This window comes from Mesoplodon mirus, assembly GCF_964341445.2.
Source record: "Mesoplodon mirus genome assembly, chromosome: 10".
In the NCBI taxonomy this organism is placed as follows: Eukaryota; Metazoa; Chordata; class Mammalia; order Artiodactyla; family Ziphiidae; genus Mesoplodon; species Mesoplodon mirus.
This window is the reverse complement of record NC_138986.1, coordinates 18,147,305-18,165,666: the sequence shown is the minus strand read 5'-3', so window position 1 is coordinate 18,165,666 and position 18,362 is coordinate 18,147,305. Positions and strand designations below refer to the sequence as shown.

At 32.7% G+C, this 18,362-nt stretch overlaps 1 protein-coding gene across 3 annotated transcripts in view; it reads left to right on the top strand.

Annotated features, from left to right (window-relative positions):
• Positions 1-18,362, top strand: part of STXBP5 (syntaxin binding protein 5) — a 164,216-nt gene that overhangs the window by 133,794 nt on the left and 12,060 nt on the right. For all 3 annotated transcript variants that reach the window (XM_082633244.1, XM_082633243.1, XM_082633242.1), the window contains 4 exons: positions 348-587; positions 4,269-4,638; positions 4,944-5,109; positions 15,751-15,862. In XM_082633244.1, the coding sequence (XP_082489370.1) occupies positions 348-587; positions 4,269-4,638; positions 4,944-5,109; positions 15,751-15,862 (888 nt within the window). The remainder of the gene's footprint in view (positions 1-347; positions 588-4,268; positions 4,639-4,943; positions 5,110-15,750; positions 15,863-18,362) is intronic.

Here is an 18,362-nt window from a genome sequence, read left to right as displayed (position 1 = left end):
ACAGCACCATGAGAAAGGGTAGTAAGGGCTAAGATTGGAAAAGCAGCCAGGATACTAACAGAGAGCTGCACCAAAACCACAGAGATCATACATCCAAAAACTCACTGGGATGACCTCAGCTCAGTTCTGAGAAGTGTGGATTTGTCCCTCCGTGTTTCAAATACAAGCAAAGGAAAAAATTGTTAGCATGAAAGTAAATTGTTTTTCTTTTAAATTAAAAGAAACTTAAAATTAAATATGCTGTAGATTTTATCTTTTTGCAGATTAACTATTTGGCAAAACTTATACCAAGCAAAAAACATGATATTTTATAACGAGCAATCTCACAACATTTTAAATCATTTCAGATATAAAAGATAATTCCTTCAGCCGATCACGGAGTTCAAGTGTAACCAGCATTGATAAAGAATCCCGAGAAGCAATCTCTGCTCTTCATTTCTGTGAAACTTTTACTCGAAAGGCAGATTCAGCCCCCTCCCCATGTTTGTGGGTTGGTACTACATTGGGAACAGTGCTTGTCATTGCACTGAACCTTCCCCCAGGAGGAGAGCAAAGACTTCTTCAGCCAGTAATTGTGTCTCCAAGTGGTATGTATGCTCTGGTGCTATACTTCTATTGAAGGTTTGCTTTAGTATAATTTAATAGAAGCCTTTGCTTTTCATTTTTGAATCAATCTAAGTCTAAATGGGGATAGTTATAGTCTTATGGGGTTTTTTTGTTTTGTTTTTTTGTTGTTGTTGTTAATATAAGCTATTTTATTGCGTATTTAAAACCAGTGATGCATATAATAAACATGCTCTATCTTTCTTTTACCCTAACTCCATCTCTGATTTATATGTTACTTCAGACTGGTTACAAAATTAATATTATGAGAGGTGATTTAAGTACTTGTAAGGAATTTGTTCCACAGATGTTCAAGGCCCTTAGACTACACATATATCTTCATCCTAAGCTAAAATTATTAAGGACTTCAATATGGTAAGGACTCCAAAAGCTTCATGGATAGACCATTCCTTCTTGAATCTTACCAAGCTCTTGAACTCTTTCTTATATTCACAGAAACATGGCCTTTTTTTCCCTTTTAGCCATTGTTTCAGAACTTTTGCTAGGGTTCAAAATACACTACTTTAGAAAGGAATCTGCTGTTGATTCCTTGAAAGCAGATGAAATATTTATTTTCCTTCCAAATAATACCTGTTTTTCAATAGCCCTTAAGTTATCTGTATATTTAAATATTTCAGCAATAATTATCAGTTATTATGCATAGTGCTAACAGAGGGAAGACTAAATTAGGTTGCAAAAAGTATTTATTTCTGGTCTGCATGGCTGACAAATAGTAAAATTTTCTTAAGGAATTTTGCAGTAGAGAAGCAAAGCTCCATGCAGATCTGAATTGTAGATGCATACAATTGTAGATCCATCTCCTTGTAGATCCATACAAGGGATGTCACTGAGTTCACCATTTTAAATTTTCCATTCAAAAATGTATTGTAAAATACATCTTACAGCAAACAAATCTTAACTAGACATTTATTATATTCATCTCTCCTCTAAACATTTAAGGAAATGTGATATTGTGACGTGTCCCACTTGGACAAGAAGCTGGTATAATCCAGTAGGATTAAGAATAGGAATATAGATCCTACAGCCCAAGGTTAATATTTTACTTTTTTTTTTCACTCTTTATCATTATTACTTTTTTTTTCTAAACAAAACAACAATGAAAAAAGTTTAGCTTCATTCAAAAGAATGGCTCAGTTTTTCTTAGGCCTAACTAATCTGCATACAAAGTAAACCTAGGTTGAAAGAACATGAGATGAACCTAGCATTATGAACTAAGATGAAATATTATATATGGATACAATAATTTTACTTCATTTTTATTTTATTCCACCATTAGCAACTGCCTTACATGCCTTGAAAAGAAGAATTGACCTCATGTTCAAAGCTAAGAATTAGAATTACAACAATACCTTTTCCATAGAATCAATATGAGGATTTGTTAGGGGTGTTAAGACGCTGTTGAGTCCTTGACTGAATGTGGTATTAAATAAGGCCACAGCTTGCCAATTCTAATTGCCTCTTGCAGGTTAAGCAGTAATTGTCCACTTTGAAAAACTTGAAAGGTTCACATTTACCAAACTCAATTTACTTTTTGATGGAAATCTGAAGTAAATTGAAACTATCTCATTTTAAAATCCAGTTTGAGTAGTTTTGCTTTGTTTTCCCAAAAAGAGCTTTTAATATATTATTCCATCTCGTGATTAGTCTTATGTTTTTAATTAAAGGAATACATGGAATAAGATTCCAGAATATCATTTACTTATACAGCCATTCAGGTTTTATATTTTTTTAATCCTAGGATCATGTCTAAAATGATTACTACATAACAAAATGAAAAAAAAAAAAAAACCCAACACTGTTGTTCTACTGCATTCTAGGATACCTCAGAATAATATGTTCTGTAAGCAAAAGGATGGTACATATTTAGGGAAAAAACAGCAAAGTATATTTTTAAACATTATACACTTGGCTATTTTTAATCTCTGTGAAGTCTTAAAATACATTAATTTTCTTCTTTGAAGAATTAGAAAAGGTGATTTAATTAAAAAATTTTAAGAAGAAAAAATTTACAGTCTTCCTATATTGAAAATGAGATTGAATTTTATCACACGTATGTGGAATCTGATAGGTCTTGAAATAATTGAGAATTCTGGTTTCCGTTACTAATCTACGCTGATCTAGATAGAAAAAAACAAAAACAAAAACATGGTTTTGCTCACTAGTGTATTTCTTGTTTATGTAGTACATTTTAACAATACTTAGAATTTAGAATTAAAATGTAATTATGATTTCTAGTTCTACCATTTCTGAACTACCTTTACATTAAAGGAACAGTTTGATTTACAAATTAGCAAACCGTTTAAAATAATTAAATTGTCTACTTGCCAAACCTGGACAATAGACTAATGCCAGATGTAGCAAATGAATTGCAGGATGCCCAGTTAAATTTGGACTTCAGATAACATATTTTTTAATATAAATATGTCCCATCTTTCTCTTTGGAAAAATAATGCAGAATTTGGGACACATTTATACTAAAAAAAAAAGTATTGATTGTATATCTGAAATTCAGATTTAACTGGGCATCCTTTATTTTATCTGGCCACCCTGCAATAGACAAAATATATAAATGTGAAGCGGAAAGGAAAATTTTGTCTTCTAAGAAAAATTTTGACAGAACACTGAGATCTCTTCCTCTTAGAAACAAAAGAATATAATATATGGATAATTTTTTGCAAACTATAAAATATAAGTATAAAGTAATAAAATATGAAAAAATCCTCTAAAATAAGAACTGAAATGCTACATCGGTTCTATACCCTCCCTTCTATTGCTTTCCAAATCCTTAATAGTATCATCTTAGCTTACTTAGAAACGAGCGTAACTCATATTTACCTATTCAAGGATATGGAGGAAAGGGAGTCCCATTAATTAAAGTAAATCAAGAAATATAACTACTAATTTAAGACTGTAAGTTGACCAAAGCAATGTCTTGAGTGTATTTGACATTTACTGGTAAATAGTTTTTTTGAAGTAATGTTTAGAAATATGTGGAAACTTTTTTTTCTCATTGACCCTGTAGATCAGTTCTGTCCTTTAAAAATACAGTGTGAGCCACATATAGTATTCTAAATTTTCTAGTAGCCGTATTAAAAAAGTAAAAAAAAAGTGAAATTAATTTTAGTAACATATTTCATTTAGCCCAGTCTATCCAAATACTATCATTTTAGCATGTAATCAGTATTTTTATATTATTGTGGTATTTTCTTGTAATTTTTTCTTTGTACTAAGCCTTCCTATCCAGCATGTATTTCACTCTTACAACATGCCACAATTTGGACCAGGCACACTTCAAGTGGCTGGTGGCTGCCATATTGGACCGTGCAGCTCTAGATGCCATCTGCTTGCTCTCATACTCAATGGTAGTACACTTACCAGGTATGAGACCTAGTTCCAGACATCCTAGCGTTTATCTGTTTGGTAGCAGTTATAGTAGCACTTATTTATTTGGTAGCACTTACTGATATCTTTTTTCAGATTCAAATATCATGCTTGAAGTTTGAATCCTATCAGTGAGCCAGTGTACAATTTCGGTTCAGTATACATTCTACATATTTTTTAGTGTCTAGTATGTGTCAGAGTTGGAATAAACATATTTACTGTGGGATTAAAATATTTTTTATTTACTAAAATTACAATTTTAGGTACTATATTGAGGTTAAAAGGGGCAGTCCTGAGAATGGCATTCCTGGATTCCACAGGCTGCTTAATACCACCCGCATATGAATCCTGGAAAGAACACAATGTTCCTGAAGAGAAGGATGAAAAGGAGAAACTGAAAAAACGAAGACCTGTCTCTGTATCTCCCTCCTCTTCTCAGGAAATTAGTGAAAACCAGTATGCAGTGATATGTTCTGAAAAGCAAGCAAAAGTAATTTCACTGCCAACTCAGAACTGTGCTTATAAGCAGAACATTACAGAGACCTCGTTCGTTCTTCGTGGAGATATTGTATCATTGAGTAACAGTATCTGCCTTGCCTGCTTCTGTGCCAATGGACACATTATGACTTTTAGGTAAGAGTTAGATTATTTTTTTTAAACACAGATATAACATTTCCTCCCTTAACACATAATGTTGCAGAATTATATTCAGTTTGAAAGAAAGGCTTTTATTTGTCTACAGTCTTATACACCGAGAATTTATTTTCATTCAGTTCGTAGCAAACAAGTATGTGAGGAAAACAAATCAGTTTTATCTCCCACTCAGGTACACTAAATCATAAGGTTTATAAGTTCCCTGCTATTTTTACCTCCTCTAGTATTTGTTCAAGACTAAAACCTACCTGTTTATTAACAAGTTTTTAATTTTTTTTCTCAAGTTTGCCGAGTTTAAGACCTCTATTGGATGTGTATTACTTGCCCCTTACCAATATGCGGATAGCCAGAACATTCTGCTTCACCAACAATGGACAAGCATTATATCTTGTTTCACCTACAGAAATCCAGAGACTCACTTACAGTCAAGAGACCTGTGAAAATCTTCAGGTAAATAACAAAAATATTACTATAATTTCTTCAGAGGTGAAACATTTTCTAAGGTCCCTTATATTGTCCATCCCTTATACTCACAGGAGTGTACAAATGAGCCTACATGAGAAAACTCAAAGCCTTTCTTGAGAGTTTGAGAGCACATGTTTTGAGACTGGTGATAAAGTGTCTTCATCAGACTCTTGTTATAAGAGGGACTCCATCTCCTTGATCCATATTTTTTCTCTCCAGTGATGTCAAAGAAATACAAAATACTACATACATTTTATACCCACTCTCCACATAGAATAAATATCGATTATACAGAAACAAAAAAATCCTTTTTAAAGACCTACGTTAATGTGAAAATAATTGTATCTCTTTTAGAGCAAATGTGTCATTCCTTCTCATACTCTGTAGTTATGAGGATGTATATGCATTATAAGAAAAAATAAGATTTTATAGGTTTCCTCTGAATATTTTTGTTAATCTATTTGTGAGAGATTACAAATTCTTTAAATACAAAACTATATCTTTTTTAAATATCGAGTGCTTTATTTGCTTGCATATATATTAGAAATGATCGGCTTAGCTTCAACTTTTAAAATAAAAGTGCTCTTAAAATATTGGAGCTAAAATATTAATCGATATTTGATATTTAGAGGAAACTGTTATTTAAGGGAACTTCATAGTGAAAGTTTTTGCAATTAATCAGCCCTATTTTCCTGGTTTATAAATTTGAATTTGTGGCTTATTTTAGAACATGAGCTTTAGAGTCAAGATGACTGAATTTAAGTCCTAGCCGTGCTAGTTACACAATTATGTGACATTAGACAAGTTTCTGTGTCTGAGCTTCATTATCTTTAAAATGAGGATAGAAATAATATCTAATGTCATAGGGTCTGATGTAAATTAAAGGAGACAATACACATAAAGTGCTTATTATTAGCACAGTGCTTAGTACTGAATATATGTTCAGTGTCAGATGTTTGTGTTATTTCAGTAAGGTAGACTATACTAGAAACATACTCTTAAATGATATCATAAATCTTGAGAGTGAAACAAAATTACATATCTGATATATTAAATTCCCATTTACATTTGGGTGGATGTGTTTTTTTAAAGATTCCTAAGTTTCTGAACTAAAATTATGCTTTTTATAGGAAAGGTAAAATTTTCCTGTAGTGTTTTCTTTCATTAGTAAAATGTTACTATATGAAGAAATAATATGGACAATTGAATATATTCTTAATTCATTTCAATCTGAAATGTGGTCTTAATTCAACTACTCAAAATTCTAAACTTCATCACTTTCCTGGAATCAATTTATCTTATCCTTGGATCAGTGTTTTATTATTTTAGTAAAAATCAATAGCAGCTACAGCAACTTTACCTATTTATGTTTAAATGAACTAGTCACTTAATAGTACACTCAATTTATCTTGATAACTATCTGCTATATGCCTTCATGATATGGTAAGTGAGAAATGAATTCTGTTCAAGGAGCTTGTGATAGAATGTTTTCTTTGGGCAATATTGGCATTTTATTTACCTCTGTATTTTCAGTGCCTAAAAATAATGCCTTGGTAAAAACCTGTTGACTAATGAATACCATGAACTCTGTGATTTCCATAGTACCCTATTACATTGTGCATTTATTTAACTTTAACCAAAAAAAAATTAGGAAGATGTTTATAAACATTAATGGAATTTTTAGCCAAGATGGAATAACAGGAACCAGATTAACCCTCCTGCCTGAAACAACAAAGCATACACAAACATGAAATAATAGTTTTCAAGATCCTAGACATTAGGCAGTGAAATGAAAGTAATCCCTGAGAGACAGGAAACAAAAGAGGTGCCCCAGCATTCATGCCTTGATAGAGTTTCCAGAACATTGCAGAGAGAGCTGTGCAGAGAGAGTACACTAGAGATCTACAAAGGGTGCAAGAGTACTCAGTAGAGTTTTGTTCAGCATATATGTATGGATAAACTCTTTGGCCAGAGAAAGAACCATCTGAAAGGAATAGAGGATTAGAGGGAAAGGTGCCTTTTCCCAACAGCCAGATGGGAAAAACTTATAATTCATTTATGAGTGTTTTAGTTTCCTAAGGCTGCTGTAACAAATCACCACAAACTTGGTGTCCAAAAACAACATAAATTTATTCTCTTACACTTCTGAAAATTAGAGGTCTGAAATAAGTTTCACTAAGCCAAAATCAAGGTGTTGGCTGGATCATGCTCCTTCCAGAGGCTCTAGAGGAGAATCTGTTCTTTGCCTCTTCCAATCTCCTTGTAGCTGCCAGCATCCCTTGGCTAGGGGCCGCATTACTCCACTCTCTGCCTCCAAGGTCACATTGCCACCTCCTCTTGTGTGTGTCGAATCTCCCTCTGCCTCTCTTTTTAAAAAGACACTTGTAGCAGCTTCCCTGATGGCACAGTGGTTGAGAGTCCGCCTGCCGATGCAGGGGACACGGGTTCGTGTCCTGGTCTGGGAAGATCCCACATGCTGCAGAGTGGCTAGGCCCGTGAGCCATGGCCGCTGGGCCTGCGCGTCTGGAGCCTGTGCTCCGCAACGGGAGAGGCCACAACAGTGAGAGGCCCGCATACCGCAAAAAAAAAAAAAAAAGATAGGACAGCATGACCCATAATGAGAAGACTAATCAATCAATAGAAACCAAGCCATAACTGACACAGACACTAAAATTAGCACAGAAAGACATTGAAGCAATTATAACTGTATTTCATGTGTTTAAAAAGTTAAGTAGGAATATAGAAGATATAGAGGCCAAAGTTGAACTTCTAGACATGAAAATCCAGTGTTAGAGTTGAAAAATATACTGGATGGAATTAACAACAGATAGACATTACAGAAGAAAAGATTAGGTAACTTGAAAGCGCAGCAATAGAAAAAAACAATTGAGCATTTAGACTTGGAAAATTTATAGCACTGAAACACCTATATTATAAAACACTATATTGGAAAAGAAGTTCTCATCAAACCAGTGACTTCAGCTTCTACTTTAAGAAACAGAAAAAGAAGAGCAAGTTAAACCCAAAGTAAACAGAAGAAAGAAAATAATAAATATCCAAGTGGAAATCAATGAAACAGAAAACAGAGAAACAGTAGAAAAACATCAATGAAACCAAAAGCTTGAGCTCTAAAACCAGTAAAATTGGTCTCAAGCCAGACTGATTATGAAGAGAGAAGTGACTTACCAATATCAAGAATGAGAGAAGTGACTACTATAGATTCTACAAATGTTAAAATGGATAATAAGGAAATATTATGAACAACTTTAGGCCAATAAATTCAAAAACCTGGATGAAATGGGCACATTCCTTGTGAGACACATATTCCAAAGCTCACTCAAGAAAAAATAAATAACCTGAAGAGTACTATAGGGAAATTGAAGTTAGAAACCTTGGACAAAGAAAATTCCAGGCCCAGGTGGCTTCACTGGTGAATTCTATCAACATTTCAGGAAGAAATAGTACCAGTTCTATACAAAACTCTTCCAAAAATTAAAGTGGGGAAATGCTTCCCAACTTGTTAATGGTAGGTTCATAGAATATGGTACCAAAACCAGAAAAAGATTTTAAAGTAAAGAAAATTGCTTATAGACCAATATACTTCACAAATATAGATGTTAAAATTCTAAAGGAGATTTTAGCAAATTGAATCCAAAGGTATATCAGAAGGATAATTCTGGTCATGGTAATTCATCATGACCAAGTAGGATTTATCCCGGGAACATGGAGTTGACTTCACATTTGTAAATTGGTCAATGGAATTCACCATATTAGTAAACTAAAAAAATAGGAAGCAGTTGACAAAATCCAACATCCATTCCTGATTTAAAAATAGTCAAACAAGGAATAAGTGGAAACTTAAAGGGTATCTAGGAAAAATCTACACTTAATATAATACTCACTGTTGAGATACTGAATTCTTTTTTCCTTAAGATCGGAAGCTAGAAAGGGATGTTCACTCTCAACACTTCTATTCAGTGTTGTACTTAAGGTTCTAGCTGGTGCATTCAGGCAAGAAAAAGAAAGAAAAGTCATCTCGATCGAAAGGGAAAAAATAAGCCTGTTGTTATTCACAGGTGACATGATCATCTATATAGGAAATCCAATGAAATCTACTTCTAAAAACTACTAGAATTTGACAGGGATGCAGGGTATGAGATCAATATGGGGAAAAATTTATTTCTTTACTAGCAATGGACATTTGGAAATGAAAATTTTTAAAACACCACTTATAATAGGAACGAAAAATATGAAATACTTTGGGATAAATCTGACAAAAAAATATGAATGACTTCTACATTGAAATTCACAAAATATTGAAAGAAACTGTTAATAACCTGAATAAATTGAAATATGTTCTTGGGTCACAAAACTCAATATTAGGATATTGATTCTCCCAAAGTTGACCTATAGATTCAAGGCAATCCAAAACAAAATCCAAGTGGGAATTTTTTTTTTTGTAGGAATTGACAAGTTTATTCGAAAATTCATGGAAATGTATGGGAGTAGGCAGAATAGCAGAAAAGCTCAAAAAAGAATAAAGTTGAAGGGCTAAAACTACCTGATTTTAAGAACTATTATAAAGCTACAGTGATCAAAAGATCATGATATTGGCATCAAATTAGATAAATAAATCAATGGAACAGAGTAGAGAGTCTAGAACCCACACATACCTGGACAACTGATTATTTTTGTTTCTTAAAGTATAGTTGATGTATAATATTATATAAGTTATAAGTGTACAAATAGTGATTCACAATTTTTAAAGGTTATATTCCACTTATAGTTATTATAAAATATTAGCTATATTCTGTGTGTTGTGCAATATATCCTTTTAGCTTATTTTATACGTTATAGTTTGTACCTCTTAATCCCCTATCCTTATGTTGCCCCTGTCCCCTTCCATCTCCCCACTGGTAACCACTGGTTTGTTCTCTATATCTGTGAGTCTGCTTTTTTGTTATATTCACTAGTATGTTGTATTTTTTAGGTTCCACATATAAATGATATCCTACAGTATTTGTCTTTACCTGACTTATTTCACTTAGCATAATGCCCTCCAGGTCCATCCATGTTGCTGCAAATGGCAAAATTCCATTCTTTTTTATGGCTGAGTAGTATTCCTCTGTGTGTGTGTGTGTGTGTGTGTGTGTGTGTGTGTGTGTGTTACATCTCCTTTATCCATTCATCTGTTAATGGACACTGAGGTTGCTTCCATATCTTGGCAGTTGTAAATAATGCTGCTGTGAACATTGGGATGCATGTATCTTTTCAAATTAGTGTTTTTTGTTTTTCTCAGATATGTAACCAGGAGTGGAATTACTGGGTCATATGATAGGTCTGTTTTTAGTTTTTTGAGAAACCTCCATACTGCTTTCCACCATGGCTGTACCAATTTACATTCCCACCAACATTCCCAGTGTACAGGGGCTCCTTTTTCTCCACATGGACAACTGATTTTTGACAAAGACACAAAGACAATGCAATAGAGAAAGAATTGCCTTTTCAACAAATTATGCCAGAAAATTGGATGTTAAAAGGCAAAAAAAATAAAAATGAGCTTTGATCCATGCCTCTCACTATATACAAAAATTGATGGATCAAAATGGATCATAGACCTACATGTAAATCCTAAAACTGTAACACTTCTAGAGGTAACCTAAGAGAAGATCTTTGTTAACTTCAGTTGGGCAAAGATTTCTTAGCTATGACACCATAAAAGAACAACTTGATAATTTCAACATCAACAAATTTTAAAACTTCTGCTCTTCAAAAGACATTTAAGAAATAAAAAGATAATCCATAGACTGGAAGAAAATCTTGGCAATATGTCTATTAAAGGATCTGTATCCAGAATATGTAAAGGACTCTTAAAGCTCAATAGAAAGAAGACAGACAACTCAGTAAAAACATGGGCAAAATATTTGGACAGATGCTTCACCATGAAGAGATGCTTGACATCATTAGTCATTAGAGAACTGCAAAGTAAAACCACAATGAGATATTGTTAAACACTTACTAGAAAGGCTAAAATTAAAAAGAATACCATGCTAAGTTTTGACAAGGATGTAGAGTATCTAGAACTCTAATACACTTCTGATAGGAATGAAAAAACAAAAACAGTACAACCACTTTGGAAAACAGCTTAGCAGTTTTGTAAAAAGTCAAACATCAATGAACCAAAGACATAGTCATTCTACTCCTAGTTTTTTAACTCAAGAGAGAAGTAAATTTATATTCATAGCTGTTTTATTTGTACTAGTCAGAAACTGGAAGTTACCCAAGTGTCCATCAACAGATGAATGCTTGATCAAATTATAGTATATCCATACAGTAGAATACAACTCAGCAATAAAAAGGAACGAAATGTTGGTAACATTCAATATCATGGATGAATCTCAAAACAGTTATGCTGAGTGAAATAAGCCAAGCAAAGAAGTGTACACATTGTATGATTCTATTTACATAAAACTAAAGAAAATACAAATTAATCTGTGGTGAGAGAAAGCAGATTGGCAGTTACTTAGAGATAGGAGGTCGAGAAGGGGGGTGAGAGAAGATTTTACAGAGAGGCACAAGGAAACGCAAGTGATGGATATTCACTTTCTTTATGGTGGTCATGATTTTACGGGCATATGTGTGTGTCAAAACTTGGCAGTTTTTACACTTTAAGTATATGCAGTTTATTATGTCAATTACCTCAATAAAACTATTTTTAAAAATTAATGGATTTCAGGACTTTTTATTGGCATTAAAGTGCAGTTAGTCAAAAGTATATGTTTATGGATCGAAATACTTAAATTTCTTTCTACAGCATTATTCTAACCATATCTTGAGTGAAAACACAAGGAAAATTTACAAGTTGTCTTTCAAATTGATGACTTGATTTATCTGTGAAACTTAAATAAAACTTACCATAATCATAAAGAGGTGGAACATACCAATTAATTCAGTTTAAACAATTAAGTTAATAACTGTTCTAAGCACCTCAAGATTGTAACTTATAAACAAAACTCCAGGTATTCACTGTAAAAAATTGATGACAGTTGAACTGTTTAGGTTCTCTTGAATATATTATGCAGCAATACTGAAATTTATTGCTGTGCTTATCTTGGAAGATATTCATGTAGTCTCAATATTCTTATAACAGAGAGTTTTCTTAATCAAAGTTATTAAAATCAGTGATTATTTGATGTAATAAAAAGAGTTTAGTTATTATAAATAATACTGCTGTGAATATTGGTGTTTTTATTTTCTTCAGATATATACTGAAGAAAGTGGAATTTTGGATCATAAGGTAGTTCTATTTTTAGTTTTTTGAAGAACTTCCATACTGTTTTCCATAGTGGCTGCACCAATTCACATTCCCATCAAGAGTGCACTATGGTTTCCTCTCCTCCACACCCTTACCATCATTTGTTATTTGTAGGCTTTTTGATGATAGCCATTCTGACAGCAACCAAGATATGGAAGCAACCTAAGTGTCCCATCAGCAGGTGGATGGATAAAGAAGATGTGATAGATAGATACATACATACATACATACATACATACATACACACACACATACATACATACACACACACATACAATGGAGTACTACTTAAACATAAAAAAGAATGAAATTTTGCCAGTTGCAACAACACATATGGACCTGGAGGGTGTTGTGCTGAGTGAAATAAGTCATACAGAGAAAAGCATACTGTACATTATCACTTATGTGTGGAATCTAAAAAATAAAACAAACGAATGAATATAACAAAACAGAAAAAGATTCACAGAGAAAGCAAACTAGTAGTTACGGGTGGGGAGAGGGAAGAAGGGAGGGACAATATAGGGGTAAGGGATTAAGAGGTACAAACAACTATGTATAAAATAAATAAGCTCTAAGGATATATTTTACAGTACAGAGAATATAGCCAATATTTTGTAATAACTTTAAATGGAGTATAATCTATACAAATATTTAATCACTCTGTTGTACATCTGAAACTAATATAATATTATAAATCAACTATACTTCAATTTAAGAAAAAGAGTAGTGACGAACAAAGCACTTACATTGACTCATTCATGAAATTAGTCCTATATTTTAGCACTTAAGCTTATAAACACAAATGACAAATGAAATCCAACTGTCTGACATCAAACAAGTATACTTGTTTCTATATATTCATATTTTAGAGTAGTTTAAAAGTTCCAGACATCGTTTCAGACATACAGTTTCCTATTACTAGATGTAGAGAAATATCACAGATAGTACAAATCTATTTCGATTTCACCAACATTTATTAGTCATTAAAGTTAAGTGTTCTAAAGAGTAAATTTATCATAATTAAAATCCTTATTTAGATACAAGTGAAAAAATACCTATAGATACCATTTTATATTGCTGAAATATATACATTTTTAACATCAATACTTCTCCCCCAATCCTAATACTAACTGCAGACAGACTCATTAAGAAATACCTAATTTTAAACTTCCTTCAAAGATATCTATTCACAATGTTAATCTAATGATAAATGACTTGCGTATTTTCTAATTTGTTTCATCTCTGTGTGAAAGGAGATTTTTCTGTTTAGTGTATATATCATTGAGTGTCTGATCTTGGAATTGTATGTTATCTTCAGTTTATTAAAGAAAATCTTCATTATCTTTCATCCTGGTATCCTTTAATCTTTAATCTTTAATCCTTCATTATCTTTAATCTTTAATCCTGGTAACAGTCCCGAGAGGTAAGTATTTGTATCACTTCTTTATAAAGTTGAGGAAACCAGTTGCCTGGGAGACTGAATTGCCTAAGATTGCTCTGCAAGTAAAAGTCAGAGGTGAGAGTCAAACCCAGGTCCACGTGGTTCCAAAGTTTATACTCATTCCAGTACACTTTGGTGATTCTTGATTTATAACTGTAATCTTTGGATTTTTAAATTTCTTAACTTTACATTTGTAAGATTGCAAGCTCATTAAACACCAAATAAATTAAGAGCTGTAAACCATAATTCTAAAGTGAGGTAAATTTCAAAAAACATTTTTATGCTGTGACTCTTTGTGTGTGTGTATATATATATATATATGTGTGTGTGTGTGTCATATTACTCTTGATTTAGCATAAAAGACACTCAAATGGTAGCTATTTGCCATTTGTTTTATCAATTTAATAGATACAGTTTAAATTAGAATCTGTTAAGTACAGTATAAAAAAGAATGGAAATATGCCTAAAATCATCTTCTTTATATAGGCTAATATGAATTTGAATTAAATAATAGGTATTAGTATATTCTGTGGTGGGTTTTAGCAAGTTTGATTTATTGACTTCAGGAAGTTTTTTGTTCTACTTTTACTCCACTTTATAGAAATCCAGAGGAAGAGAATGAAAATGTAAAACCTTCAATCCACTTCAACATTATAAATGCAACTCTGTGTTGTATAGTGTTAATATTATCTCCTTTCATTTATAATCTGGTTGGAGAGACAACATTGATATGGATATGTCTGGGAATTCCCTGGTGGTTCAACAGTTAAGACTCTGCGCTCTCACTGCCGTGGGCCCGGGTTCAATCCCTGGTTGGGGAACTAAAATCCCACAAGCTGCGCGGTGCAGCCAAAAATATATATATGTGTACAGATATATCTAAATGTAAAACCTTTGGACATCCTTTATTAACTTTCTTAGCCCAGCCCTAAGGAAGAAACTCTAAAAAATACATACTTTAGCTCCAACTGTAATAATGTAATATCAGAATACAACAGAACTACCTGGAAGCAGTGGTGTACTTGTCCTTTGTATCATAGCTACTTCTCTTTAATGGGCAGAAATGCAATCCCAAAGACTCACTATACTTTTATTTTGCTTCTAAAGCTTCCCAAAACTGCCTTGCAAATAATATTGCTACCATCCTTTTTTTTTATAGAAACTCCTCTTCCCTCTTTATGTCTCATCTACAAAGTCAGTTAGATGTCAGCAATTTTTCTTGTCTCCTGACTTACTTTTACCATTTCTGTGCTCTGAAGAATATTGACAAAAATTTCAGAAAACTCTGACAATATAAAAAGAAGCCTTCCCATCTCCCTGCCAGATTTCTGAAATTCCAGGTTTATGTTGGCATAATTCTCTTCCCAGCATTTGTTTATGAAAAAAGAAGTATGTATGTCTTTCTAAACTACTAATTTTCAGCCTCAGCTATTTTGGATAATTCCAAGACTGTGTATCATCATTACACTGGAGTTTTCAACTTGCTAATAGATTTTCTTCTTTCTAATGTAAGAAGACCTAGTTATTAATCCAGTTACCAATTCCTGATAAGAGTTATATGAACACTTTGTCATTAAGATTGGAATCTCCTTACAATTTAAGCAGGAATATCATCTTTGCTTAAAATGTGAAAAAAAGTAATCTAGCCAAAGTAGCAAGCAGCAAGTTATTCTTAGTCAAGTTAGTCTTAATAACTTACTGTTTGACCAAGTCAGAATGTCCTAGATCTGATCATTTGAAGTGTACTCATTGTTTGTGAACCTCAACGGGTAATGTAAGTTTGAGTTAAAGAGTTTACAGTGATGGTTTTGTGAATTATAGTTTAGTGTCCCTGAAGCTTTAACAATTACAATTTGTTTTGATTTTAAAGGAAATGTTGGGTGAACTCTTCACTCCTGTAGAAACACCTGAAGCACCAAACAGGGGATTCTTTAAAGGCTTGTTTGGAGGTGGTGCACAATCTCTTGATAGAGAAGAACTATGTAAGTTGATTTATTTAATTTGGATAATATGTCTGTAAAACAGAAACATCCAAGCCATATAAATTTTTCTTACGTGTATAAATTATGTTCACCTTTATCCTCTCTGTCACAACAATTGATAAATCCATGTTTTAGCAAAATACATAAAATGATATTCTGCCATATTCTAACTCAAGTCAGGGGAATAGTTTACTCTGGAAACCAAAATCAGAATGGCTTCAGGTGGCTAAAAAGGAATATTCACAGCTTTAAATGAATAATTTAAAAAGTATTTTTTGACTTTCATTAAATATGATCTTCATTATTTTAATTGTGTAATTGACTTTAGTTGATGACCTTAACTTTGAAAAAGTTTTTACTTAAACATTTATTTTATCTTACATAACTTCCAGAACTAGTCTCATTGCACTTAGAAGATTATTTAAAATATAAAATCTGGTTCATCTACTACCTTCCATAGAATTGGCACAAATCAGAAATTGGATGAATCAACGAATGTCTGACCTTTCTTTCAAATAGGAGCTCTTAGCTATCCTTGAATTTTTATTTTCTTTTATTCTTTCTTTTTTGCTAGAATATTTTAGAATTTTCCTTTTCTGTTTGGTTGACTAGAAAGACTGTAAGATTAAATACCAGCAAGTAAGTGTGTAGTACAAGTTCATTTTAAAAACTTACCCAAATGACTGTTCAGTCATCTGGGTAATGAGGATTGGTCAGTTTTAATTCATTTAAAAAATGAAGACTGTTCTTCAAGTCATGGGGGACAGATATTTTAGAATAACATTCTTACTGAGGTTAATAGACAAAGTTATACAAAATTCAAACATATGTACATTTTTGACTTCTCAAAAACATCGAAGAGCTAACAGTATAGTGAAGACAGTATCTGTGGGGAAAGGTGGTGAGCGTGGCAACCTGAGGCCACTTTTACCCTGGAGTACTTTGCTAATCTAAAGCAGCAAGCTGAGATTCTAAACTGTGTTAGGACTAGCAAGGTAGGCTCCCAGAATTGGCTAAGATGGGAACCCTGATAAATAATTCTTTCTCTTTGCAAGGACCCCAAAGGGCCACAGCTTAAGAGTAAAGGTGAACTGGAAGTAAATCAGCACATACACACACACACAGACACACAGACTTTCAGCTCAGCTTGAGATGATCTGAGTGGCCCAGAAAACTTTCAACTTTAATTAAGATTTTGGCAAACTGCTAAAGTCCCCAGCAACTGGCAGATTCAAATGAAAATGTTCTCTAAAGAAAGATAACATATTCAGAGTCCTCAAATCATTTTTAGAAATAATTTTTCAAATATGTAGTCAGGTAATCCGGAATACTAGGAATCAACACCATGATCAATAAAACAGAAAAAGCCAAAGCAGAATCACAGGTACTTCAAATATTGGAATCATCAGACACAGACTATAAAATAATTATTCATATTATGTTCAAGAGGATAAGTATCAATACCATGCCTGAATATTTTATCAGGTAACTGAAAACTATAAAATCAATACAACAAATGTGTAAAAGACTAAAATGAAATCCTAGAAATGAAAGATTCAGAAACCAAGATTAAAAGCTTAGTGGATGAATTTAACCACAAATTAGACACAAGTGAACAAAGAATTACATAACTTAAACATAGGTCAAAATAAAACATCCAGAATGTAGCACAGAGAAGCAAAAAGATATAAGATACATAGGAGAAGATAAAGGAAATAGAAGTTGCAGTGAGAGGGGCTAACATATGTTAGACCTTCTCAAGAAGGAGATAGGAAAGAATGTGAAGGAGAATCAATATGTAAAGAGATATGGCTGGGAATTTTTCAGAAATGATAGAAGACAGCAATTCACACATTTAAGAAGCCAATTAATTCCAAGAAAGATATTTTTTTAAAATCCACAACTAGATAGGTCACATGAAAATAATGTGTATCAAAAATAAAGAGAAAAACTTTCAGGTGGCTAGAGAAAAATGATAGGTACCTTTTAACAAGTTATGGACTGAGTTCTCAACAGCCAAGGTAATAGGATGATCTTCTATCATCCTATTATCAGAAGATAGTACTTAATCTAGAACTCTATACTGAAAAGAAAATATTCTTCAAGAACAAGAGAGTTTTAGACAAGTGAACAAATAAGCCTCACTATCACACTAAAGGTAATGCTAAAGGATGTACTTCAAATAGAAGGGAAATAATCTTGATGGAATGTCAGAAATATAGGAAACAATGCTTTGGAAAGAAAGTAATAAATACATGCATAATTATAATTACTGAAATCTTTATAAACTATAAAGCAAAGTCTTGTGGTATGTGTATACACACATAAATAAACAATGTGATCCAAAATATTGCATAAAATCAAGGTAATTAGAAAGGATAAATGGATTTGATGTGATCTGAGCTCCCTGCATTTTTTGAGAGACTTGTAAAAAGTATCTGTTAGCATTAATAAGTTAAGGATTCTTGTTGTCATTTCTAGGATGACCTCTGTAACCTAG